This window comes from Lathyrus oleraceus, chromosome 4, assembly GCF_024323335.1.
Source record: "Lathyrus oleraceus cultivar Zhongwan6 chromosome 4, CAAS_Psat_ZW6_1.0, whole genome shotgun sequence".
Lineage (NCBI taxonomy): Eukaryota > Viridiplantae > Streptophyta > Magnoliopsida > Fabales > Fabaceae > Lathyrus > Lathyrus oleraceus.
In genome coordinates, this window is record NC_066582.1 from 238,739,632 (window position 1) to 238,751,866 (window position 12,235).

General features: G+C 36.9%; 1 protein-coding gene across 1 annotated transcript; it reads right to left on the minus strand.

The window, feature by feature from the left end:
• Positions 1–1,084: 1,084 nt before the first annotated feature.
• Positions 1,085–11,379, minus strand: LOC127074797 (uncharacterized). The gene is made up of 9 exons (XM_051016160.1): positions 10,753–11,379; positions 10,609–10,670; positions 10,409–10,523; positions 10,209–10,332; positions 9,230–9,310; positions 8,414–8,755; positions 5,250–5,416; positions 4,058–4,878; positions 1,085–3,184 (listed from the first exon to the last, which is right to left on the minus strand). Exons 1-9 carry the CDS (start codon positions 11,109–11,111, stop codon positions 1,689–1,691), a joined length of 3,567 nt encoding a protein of 1,188 aa, XP_050872117.1. The 5' UTR covers positions 11,112–11,379; the 3' UTR covers positions 1,085–1,688.
• Between the last annotated feature and the right edge of the window lie 856 nt (positions 11,380–12,235).

Genomic DNA, 12,235 nt, shown 5'->3' on the forward strand with positions numbered 1-12,235 from the left:
AAACCATTCAGAGTCTCTCTTGATCATATGATACCATATGACGTTTTCTTATGTCCATACGAGGGTCACCGCCATACACGTCAGTTTGACGTCATTTCCTTATACTTCTGATGGCTGGCATGTGGAACATCTCTTATGTATCGTTATCTGCCCGGGCGAGTGATGCGCCAGTTTGATTACTTGTAGATTATTTTGAGACCTTCTCATGAGTCTGTTCCTCCCGACATCCACCATAGAGATCTACAGGCAATACTGGATGATTTCGAAAGTCATCTAATACCAGAGGAGTATCATCGAGAGCTAACTCCTTTTCAGTGAACTTATGTTGAAGGTTACATGACATGGTTCCATAGGATGTCACATCGTATCATGACACCAGAAGCTTCTGAAAGACCACCTAGGTCAGCTAACCATGAGGTACTTGAGGTTCAGGATGAGCAGATCCATAGCGTGATGGCAATCTGTCAACGTGTTGTAGAGATGGGTAAATGAGCCATATAGGCGGGACTCTTTGAGGATGGCACTCCCAAATTAGCCCTCGTGGAGTGCATGGTTATCAAGATACGGTATATCATGTAGTATAGATGGAGGAGGTAAGGGATAGACATATTCAGTAGTTAGTTATGTTTGGATGTATTATTCTTTTGTATTTTCAAACAAATGTTATGTATTGTCTTGTTTTTTGTATTAGTGTATGACTTTTTGTTTTCATTTTACTTTGATTTTACTTTAATATAAATTGATCTAAAAAAATTATGATTTTGGAAAAATGGTGATGCTTTGAAATGATTGAGGGGACATTTTGAAGATATATCTTTGGGTGCATCCAGACAGAATATTGTGATTTTAAATGTATTCGAAGATATATCTCAGAATACATGAAAGACAATTTTAGATTTTCAAATGTGTTGGATGCACATATAAGAGTGGAAAGAATATTTTTCTTTATGAAAGCTACTACAACGCAAACTATCTCTCATGTTAAACCACTAAGTGAGGATTGTTATGTGAGATGCCTCTCGATCCTATTACAATATGTATTAAAAGTTGTATGCATAAGTAGAACGTAGAAAACATATTCAACTGAAAAACATAAATCAAAATATATATATAGAATTCTCCAATCAAAAAAGTTCCAACTATTCAATGCTAAGTACATCAAATGCCCCGAGACTCACTCGCCATTCTTCTCAATCCAAAGTATAAGGAACTGCACCCCAAATCAAATACAAGGAACTGCATCACATACACTAACTGTGCTGCCTAACATGTTTGTGCTAAACCAACTTACATTTTCTGGCTAACAAAAAACATAAAACGATAAGATCTGATATCTCAACATCCTGTAGATCGGTTATCCCGCTGAGCTACCCAGGCTCTTCCCACAATCCTGGCTCCTCCATATATCAAATGTCCAACTCTCTTGAAGCATGTCATCATCTTCAGCAACTGGCTCCTCCTCTTTGTATAGTGACATAGTAATGAATATGCAAAACAAAGGGAGATAAGAAAATATACTGCCCAATCAACATTAACTTGTAACAAGGAATCAAAAGCAGGCCATGCACTCAGCCTTTCCATGTAAAATATTGCCCCTCGCAAACTCCCAGCCCGGCCATGAATGCTGTGAAGTGATTACAAAACTAGGGACAAGAATAAAAGAACAATAATCTGACAATGTACAAGATTTATTCATTTGCTACAGACTCCTCCACCCTAAAGATTGTTGAGGCCGCGGTCTTGAAATGAGGCTTGGAAGGGAAAACAAAAACAGTATTTGAAGAGTTTGAAGGCTGATAGGCTGCCGAATATCTCACAGAAGTCATTGAAAATCTAGGTAACTGTTGCATGCCTGAGGCAAGTGGGACAAGTTTATAACTGACAATGTGTTCTGATTTTGGAAGAACATATACAGTGTCATTATGATACCCACATAGCACAAAACTTTGTGCATCTGCCAATGAGTATTTGATTTCTTGCAGCAACTGTGTCTGATTCAAAATTCTGATATAGTATGTGAAGGGATCTCCCAAGATTGCATAAGGGGGGCATTCCAAACTCACAATCAATGGCGGTAACTCCACATTCATATCAGGCAGCTTTTGTTCAGTCACAACCCAAGAAGACAATATTGCGGTAGAAGCAGATTTCTCTTCAACCCCCAAGTCCCTTCTCCATCTCAAACACGCAGTTCCTAGTCTGAGCTTTGAAATGTTTATATTGGAACTGACTGAAAATACTTTCTTGAACTCTTCCCCGGGAACAAGAAGAGCAGGGTCTGAAAGCTCTTCATTTCCATGTTGTATAGAGCACGTACTTTCAACACCATCCTCTTCCCCTATGGATATGGACTTCAACCTTAGTGGAACTTCAGTGCAGTTCTTTGCACTAATGACGAGAATAGTGTTTTGGTTCGAGGGTAGCGGTTCTGGCTGATCAGACTCTGAGGCTTCTTTGTTCTTGGAGAGTAACAATGGGTCTCGTCTAAATGGCATCAAATAATGGTGGTTAATAACAATAGCATTGTTCCCTTCAATTTGCAAGTTCTTGTGGACATGGACCATCTGTGCATTATTTGGTTCATAGTCATTTGGTTTATAGCCCAAAGAGACATAAAGCATGATGGGTTTAGGTCGGTGCCACTTGATTTCTAATTTGCAGGACCAGGAATCCCCATTTTTAATAAAGGGAACAGAAATTAATCCAAATGATTGCTGTATTTTCTTTATTTTATCTGAATCTAGTTGAGAATCATCTTCTCCTTCTGGTCCAGATACACCAAGCAGCTGAACATGATGGCTTTCCATTGAATATGGCTCAGAGTCTCTTGGACTAAACAAACCACCCCCCTTCACATCCACAAGATTGATCTTCAATTCACCAGAGTAGACAGCATGGCCTTTGGAGACCAATGTTACAGGTACCAGGAACACCTCCCCAATTAGTGCAGGGCCTGAAGCACCAAGACACAGATCTACCTGTGGATCTGGTTCTTCCACTTGGGTAGACTTCTGGCCAGAGAACACAAGAACTGCATCTTTTATGGGAACAGTTTGTGCACAATCCTCCAATGTCCAGAGAGGTAAGCTATCCAATGAAGCAGGACTTTCAGCTCTGCAGCAAATTGCTAAGTGTGATCCAATTTTTGCAATAACGGACAGACACTCAAGTTTTCCACTTTGATCTGAAAAAGGATATAGTAACCTAAATTACAATCAACATATAATGGATAAGTGACAACAATACTTGTAATAATAATAATAGATATGCAAGTGTCAATGTGGACACAAAGTTAGGCTAGATCATAATTCTGAACAAGGAAAATAATAGACAGATCTTGCTGATAGAGTAGTCTGATAAATAAACGGCTTAAATATGCAAATGGTTCTTGCAAATATCAAGAGTTTGGATTTTAGTCCCTGTTATTTTTGTTTTTAGTCCTTATAAATATATCACTTTTTACTTTTGGTCCTTGATGTTTTGTTCTAGTCCTGCAAAATTTATTCATATTGGAATTGATCCTTGTAATACGTATAATATTTGACTTTAGTCCCTCAAAATAGGACTAAAATGAATATGTCAGGGAACAATTTCAATATGACCAAATTTTGGAGGAATAAAACAATACCAAAGATCAAAAGTGGAAAGTACTATATTTTGAAGGACTAAAAACAAAAACAAAAACAAAACATTTTCAGGGACTAGAAATAAAAAATGGTATATGCAGAAAAGCATGTTTAAACCAGAATAAATCCATACAAACTTTGAAAGAAATATAACAGAATTGCACTATTTATAAATGATCAATCATCACATGGTTACTTGCACAATCATCACATGGGTACTTGCAATATAACCACCACCCACAATTAATAGCCACTGGGGGCATCACAAACAGCAGAAAATATCAAAAGAGTATAGGGGTAGGTAGCGCTAGATGAATAGAATGATTGAAATCTACATGCCTATATTAATTGATTATAGAAACATTTAAAGATGTACTAGATAACCCTGTCAGCTAATCAGGAAAGTAGTTTGTCAACGGTGTCAAACTTACCAGATTGGATGTTATAGGTCAACCTTAGCCATTTATTAGATACAAGCGAAAGAGACGGTGCTGTCTCTGTTCTCTGCTTTTGAGTATCACTACCTTCTACATAGTGATGTTTTTCAGCATTTGTTATGAAGAAATTACAAGAAGATTGGTTGAACTGGATTTCTAATCGGTCGATCTCAACAGTGAGGGGTAAGTGGGAAAGAAGTGATATTGTTATAGAAGTTGATGTTCCAGGCTTGATTGTCTGTTCATGGAAAGCAACGGATGCAAACATCACCAACCTAAGTGGACTCACAAGATCAACCTCAAGCTGAACTAACTCTTCTGCAGAAATCTTCAGATTACTAGAATCTTCATTTTTTGTCAACACTGCCTCACCAACAAGTTCAAAAACCTCCTTGTGTAGAATTTCTCTTTGCAGTATATTTGCAGGACCAGCTGGACCAGTGTCTCTCTGGACACCAGTATCAGATGATATTGGGAGTGCGGCCATTTCAAGGGAATACTCCACAAAATCTTTAACTGTACCATTTTTCCGGGAGCACTCCCGCAAGTAACCCAAAACCTCCCACAACAAAGTTACCCATCCCTCTTTTCTGTATAGGCTAGCAATATTATCAAAAATCTGCTTTGCATTACCAATTTCACCTTCTGCAAAATATTCTTTGGCCATCTGGAACCCACAAAAGGAACTCATCCTCTGAAGTTTAATACCACTGTAAGATTCATAAGCTTTTTTTAAAAGAGCAATTATTTCAAGTGAATCTCGGAACCTTTTTCCTTCAGAAACAGCGTAATGGGCGTACCCCTCGTCAGTGAGACTACAAATCCAAATGGAGAACTATTATTTAAAAGATGAGAATAACTTTGATGCATTGCTAGTGTAAAGTGTAAACTGTCAGCCAATCACAAATCATCATTTAGATTACTTTTAAGTTAGATATAATGAAAGTCGAACTGTTTTAATGATTGGATGATTATGATTGACTCAGAGTGTAAAATTCATCCACTAGTCACTATTATAAGCAAAATTGCTTTTTTGGTTTATTCAACAACTGATGTATCGGCTCTATATTGACCAGATACGTCAGTTGTTGAATGAATCAAAATAGTCAATTTTGCTTATAATAGTGACCGGAGGGAGTAATAAATATAACTATATGAACCTTGGTACCACTCAATTACGACTTACGGTAGCATATCAACATTATCCCCTTCCTCAAGTAACCGAGCAAACTGACCGACATATGCAGAAGGAACAACTGAATCAGCTCCAATGTCAACCTCATTGGGAATTTCTGACAATGAGATTGCCAGCTCCAGTGCTGACCTCTTCTCACTCAAGTAGTGAGCTGCTAACTGTTTCAGAGAATAAATTAAGATCACCCATAGAAATTTAAAGCACGTGAACTAATAGACAAAACAACTTTCCACAGACAGATAGGTTAAGATGACAAACTATTAGATTCTCATAGAAACACATGTATGCTGCAAACACAAATGTGAGTGCAAGTGTATTGCCCAGGAAGGGCAAAAGACGCTTACAGGCTGCATCACAGTCCCATATGAAAAGATACAGTGGAAACTAGTGTTAAGGTTAATTAATGTGTGGATGGACTTGCCAAACGCAAATTTAACAGTAAACAATATAAACAGAGAAAAACAATGAAGAGGGGGGAAAGGACACGGTTACAAGCTAAGACTAAAAAGAACTAAGTGTAGATTGTAGAATAGGGAGAGGACATTAAAAGAAGAAATTAAAGGAACATAAATGTGAGAAGGGAAACAACAATTCCCTTCTCTTTTTTTTTTTTATGTTTAAAACTAACAAAGGCAAGAAAATGGAGAACTTTTTACAGAAAAAAAGACTACTTATAATGTATTCTTATTAATTTATCTGTCTTATAATCTAGCTAATGTATTCTTATTAATTTATCTGTCTTATAAATCTAGCTAATACTGAAATTGTATATTAACAATGAAACTTAGAAATATTAAAAAGGATAATAGTAGCTAAGCCATTTTTTCCTCCAACATCCCGAAATGGGCAGCCTGGCCTATTTTCACCGCTAATAATCACACAATAATTATCAAAATATTAGTATGAAGATAAGATTGGCTTTTACTAGGTAATTCATTCATCAAAAGATTAGTTTGAATGTATAGTAGATTATAATAAACAGAGCTATGGCTCTCACTACATGTGAACTAATTTGGCTGAAACAACCTCCTAATGAATTGAAGTTTTGCCAGTCTGAATCAATGAGTCTCATTTGTGATAATAGCTCTACGTATTGCATCTAATCCATTCTTCCATGAGTGTATGAAGCACATAGAGATTGATTGTCACTTCATCCGCGAGAAGATTATATATGAGCAGATAGTTACTTCCTTTGTGAACTTTAATTATAAGTTGGCTCATGTTTTTGCCAATTCTCTCAGAAATCTGAGAATATCTTATGTATGTAACTGTAACAAGCTTGATGCATATGATATTTGTGCGCCTGCCAACTTGAGGAGGAGTCTTAAGATGTGTATAGATTAAAGCAATCCCAATCATCTGTTCAATAAAAACAAAATTATAAAAAAATGTCATAATGTACAAAAATTGAAGTTCCACCATGAGCTTGAATTGCTCAAATATGGGGTCAATGGGTGACCATTAAGGCACATGGCCTAGGTTGGTGTCCTTCATTGCACTTTGGAGGGATGCTGCCTTTTGCACAAGTGTGTAACTCATCAACAGACTTCCTACCTCATCTCTCATGTTTGAACTTCCCTACACCAAGCTACTTGGCCACCTACGTGACTACAAGTTTCTTAAGTCCCTTAGTCGCTCTCGCTTCCCTCTTCTTAGACCTTTCAACAAACATAAACTCCAATTCAGATATCAAGAGTATGTATTCTTGGGATACTCCACCTCTCACAAAGAATATAGGTGCCTTGCACCTCATGGTAGAGTCTACATCTCTAAGGGTATTATCTTTAATGAACAACAACTTCCCTATCCTAACCTATTCAAAACCTCACCCTTATCCTGCAACCAATATCAACAATCTCCTTAAATGCCTGCAACCATTTTTGCTATTCTTTAGCCCTCGGTCTCCCCAACCAATACCATAAACCCTGCCTCTTCTTTCCCTTCAACTCCTAACTCTCCTTCGACACAGGTCACACCTTCATCTGGCACCCCCCATGTGCCATCCCCATCCATTATTTCTCCACCAGCCCTCAACCACTAACCAGAATCAAACCTCTTCCAATTAACACTCACCATATGCACACTAGATCCAAAGATGGCATTATCTGCCCTAGACTTCATCCCACTCTACTCATTACTCATGTTGAGCTCAGAAACACTAAGCAAGCATTGTTTGACCCTACCTGGCTAGATGCCATGACCCAGTAATATGATGCCTTGATGAGCAATGAAACCTGGTCTCTAGCAATGAATCTTCTGATATCTTGTTCAAGTACCAAAGCAGAGTACATGAGTAAGGCTCTTACAACCTTTGTGCTTCTTAGGATTCAATGCCAACTTACTGAGTTAGGCATCACCTACTCCTCCCCAACTATCCATTGTGATAATATGAGCACTATTGCTTTGGCCCACAACCTTATGCTTGTACCAAGCACACGGAGCTTGATCTTTTCTTTGGCAGGGAAAAGGTACTCCACAAGCAACTTAGGATTGTGCACGTTTCTGGCAACTTTCAGAGTATTGATGTCATGAACAAGGAGTAAAATTTGATGAGTTTAGGTCCAAGCTAACGGTTCGGGACTCTTCCTCATCCCCCAACCTCCAGCTAAGTTGGCAGGGGAGTATTAAGGGAAACAACTCTAGAATAGTCTAGACAACTACACTCTTGTAACTATTGTGCACTTGTTGCACAATATATACCTACTATGCATAACTAATCCCTTGATTTTAGGAAACTGGCTAACCGAAGTTAGTTATATCCCTGTGATCTATAAATAAATCAACTATCCTATAACTCAATAAGAAATCATAATGTACAAAGGGAATAGAACTTCAAATAAGAATTCTCTATCCTATTCATGAATTCTATACATTTCTAATAGCTTTCAAATAAAAGGTTACACGACCTCCATCTTGAATAGAGTTATAGAACCAACCATTTCAAATATGTCAATATTAGAATTAGTATCATTATTTTGAATGTACCATCAAGCAATGATTCTACTATAGGACTTTATTACCAAAGAAAATGCTCCAGAATATAATGGAAAAGGTCGTGAGCTATGTTATTAGAGTAAATAAAAATGGTCTAGTCATTTTCATTTCTCAACATGCAATGTAAAATACAAGCAAAAGAGTTGAAGAGGGGTGCTAACCTGGTAGTAATAAGCAGGATAATATTCCCACTCTGACAATGATTTGGATGAAGAGCCTAAAATAACAGGAGGAAAGTTTTGAGTGGCATTTGAACTTGTTTCCAACAATTCACCAAATACCAGATATTGCCTACTCATCCACTCCCAGTGTACAAGTATTGCTTCCGGAGCACCAACAAGCCTTTTATATGTATTCTTGTGCTGGCGGAACCACGTCACAGCTTCTGTAACCTTCCCACTATGTAGCAACAAGGTTGATATCTTGAAATGCAATTGTTCAGAAACTGATTTTATCTCAACTAAGCGTTGTATAGGTGGTAACCTTGTTGTCACCCCAACAATCTGTGGTGTAAAAACACAGAAAAATGGATGTGGCAAAATACTCATTATTGAGGAGACATCTAATAACCACACAAACAATGAAATGTTCATGCAGCTTTATTAATCACTAGAAATCATAGAAGAGGCAGTATGACATTTTTTAGAGTCGAAGACAATTATGGCAAGTTAAAGCAGAACTGTCCATGTTAAAATATGTAAAATATCAGTTGCTATATATCCTAATGTAAAGCAGAACTGTCGAATATGTAAAGCAGAACTGTCGAAGATGTGGAAAAGTCCACCTCACAAATCACAAGGATCTTAATATACATATGGCACAATGAAAATTATTTTTTTTATTAACTAATACAACCAACAGATGGCGCGAGCATATAAAACCAGTAATAGTATTCCTGCTCTAGGCAGAGAAAGATCATCAGTGGTGAAACAAAATTATATAACTAAACCCCAACAATTATTCAAACCTACACGCACCTCTCGCAGTGTATGATAGGCCTCCTCATAAAATTTCAATGCTTCACTCCAGTCACTTCGAAACTCTGCATATACAGCAACCTAGCAATTCATGGCATCTAGATAAATAATGCAAACTTTACTTTGTTAAATTAAAAATATAAATAATGCAGACTTAATAAAAAGTTCACTGACAATTAATGGAAAAATAAAGTCAAAAGGCAAAACACATCAGACAACATATGACACAATAAATACAATTTCAGTCCATACTCCTTCTCAAGGTTCCTTTTTCAATTATTGTTTTCATTTATGACTACAAAAGTGTCACCTCATTTCACTATGGTTCCTATTTTAATTGGCTAAAATTATTGACCACAAAGAGAAAACAATGTGAGTTTCGTAATCAAATATGAAAACAAAACATAAAAACAGTAAACGTCATATCCAAAAACAAAACATGCCTTAAGAATTTCATTTTTTTATACTACTACTCCTAAAATTGGCTATAAAGTACATGTTCCACCAACCAACATTACACTGATCCAAGTGGAACTAGAGTCGGATCCCTTAAGCAAGGTCTCGGGTGCAGGCCTTGTGGATTGAAAAAATGTGGGTGAGAGGGAGACTACACTAAAGGTGATCAATCAGTTCCCTGGCAAAGATAAGTCATTGGCAAAGCTGGTGAATAGTTCACACCAAATTGCCAAAATAAATTACACGGTCCACACTTTCCATAACTGACAAGACCAAAGAAAAATCTGAAAGAGAATAAAACTAAGCATAATCACAGCTAATAGGCATATTATGGAGCACTCACACAAACACTGACAAGGCACAAACACTGCCACATAGACACGTAATAATTTCAAAAAATGGAAGTGACCGTGTGCAACCACATGTGTCAGATTCATAGACACGTTGAAGTATCGGTGCTACATAGCATGTTAGCAGTGCAAGCCCAATAACTAAAAAATAAAACAACATGAAATATTCATACTTTGAAGCAGTAACGAACAATCAACTCCACGGCGCTAACATTCTTCTTCTCTATCCTCTGTTTAACCCTTCTTCCTTCTTCTCTATAATACACACCCGATAATTCCGAAAATATATTCGCCAGCCTAAATCCAAAACAACAACAATCCCATTCATAAATTCAAAAAAAAAAACATAAAACTTCCCAATAAAAATCCATACCTGTTTAGAGAGGATTGAAACTCTGAATCATTATTAGGGTTCAATATAACAACATATTTCGCCTCTAATTCAGCTCGTTTCCTTAACGCAATCATTCTATCTTCACTAACCTCATCTACAATCCAACAATAAAAACCACACATTATAAACTAATTTCAAAAAAAAACTGAGAAATAGTGAAAGTCAATTAAAAAACAAACCGTTTGCATTGGTATGAACAAGTACAACAACTAACTTGATATTCCTAGCACGGGTAACACTTCTGCAAAAACGAAGAATTGTTAATAGAATGCGTTAAAATAGGGGAAAATGAAAATTATAATGATGAAGAGAACAGAAAGTACTTGATGGAATCGAGATCGGAGCAAACTTGAAGCCACTGAGAGGGATCACCGAAAACATGATTAGACGGGAAAAGCGCCGCAACAACGGAAGGGATTTTGGTGCGGTGCTTGAGAAGCCAATCACGTTTCAAGATGCCGTTAACGATGAAAGGAGGTGGTGAAGCGGCGATAATGGAATCGGGATCGGGTTTCTTCTTGTTGAAGACGTTGATTTTGGATATATCGGGAAGTGCTAAAGTGTTGATTGGAGGTTGTTGTGATAATAGGTAGGTTGAAATTAGAGGGTGGAGATCGGGGCAACCTACCATGGAAGTTAGTGTTATGGGTGGAGTTCGTAATTCTTCAGGGTATTCTTCCATTGTTTGTGGTTTGGGATTGGATCTGGATCGGGATTGATGAATGATGAGATGGAAGGAAGTGGCTGCTAACGCTACTAGTTTGGCAAGAGGCTCTTCAACGCTTGTTCTGTTTAGTCGTTTGGGTTTGAGTGACTCATGGAGTATTTCTTATGAAATGAGTTAATCACCGATGTGCCCCTCGAAATGGTGTTGGACATAAGATGAGCAAGCAAAGGGTGAGGTTCGAGCGAGTGTATTATTATAGATATTGCTTAGAACATTGAAAACTCTAGTTTATTTAAGCAATAATAACGGATTATCAAAGTTCTATAGCCGTAGGTGTAAGTATATTGTCTTGTGATTGATCATTTTTTTTCTCTTTTGTTATTAATTGTTATTTTTCTGGAACTATATACTTGCATATATAATCAGAAAATGATCAAAATCTATAGATCAGTCAAATGTATTTGGTCCTAATAACATCGTGGTTTTGATGATGGCATAATGACAACAACGCATGAAGACGAGCAAGTACTAAAGTAAACGGTCAAAGATACACGTGATGATTGATAAAGATATTCCTTTGAATCAAACTAAAGAATTAGAGTTGTAAGTTGACGGGTGATATCCTCTAATGATAGCGTCTGAATTGAAGATATCTTAAACCTCATCAACAAGAAGATTCAAGCGAAGTGCTCATATGATTGATATATCCAGCAAAAGGACTTGAAGTTTCATAGCATGAAAGAAAGGAAGTGGGAAAGTCCGTCTAATCCTAATCGTATCTAGTTGAGTTATCAATGTTTTGTAAAAATATAATGGTGTTTTTGGAAGTAGTATGGTTAAACCACATACACACTACAAATTATTTTTAAAACTTCTCTTTTTCAAATAAAGTCACCTAAAATATTTATGAAGCCTAAACTGATGAATTGGAAATTGTCATATTGATTAAGACAGGCTTTTGAATTGTCTAATTGATTAGAACAAATGTCTAATCGATTAGATAAGGGTGAAACAAGTCTATAATCGACTACGATAGTGTCTTAATGAATGGTAACGACTCTTTATCAAAATCTTCTATTTTGGGCAGCAATAATCGACTATTGCATGTTCGTAATTGATTAGCTAATCAATTAGGACAT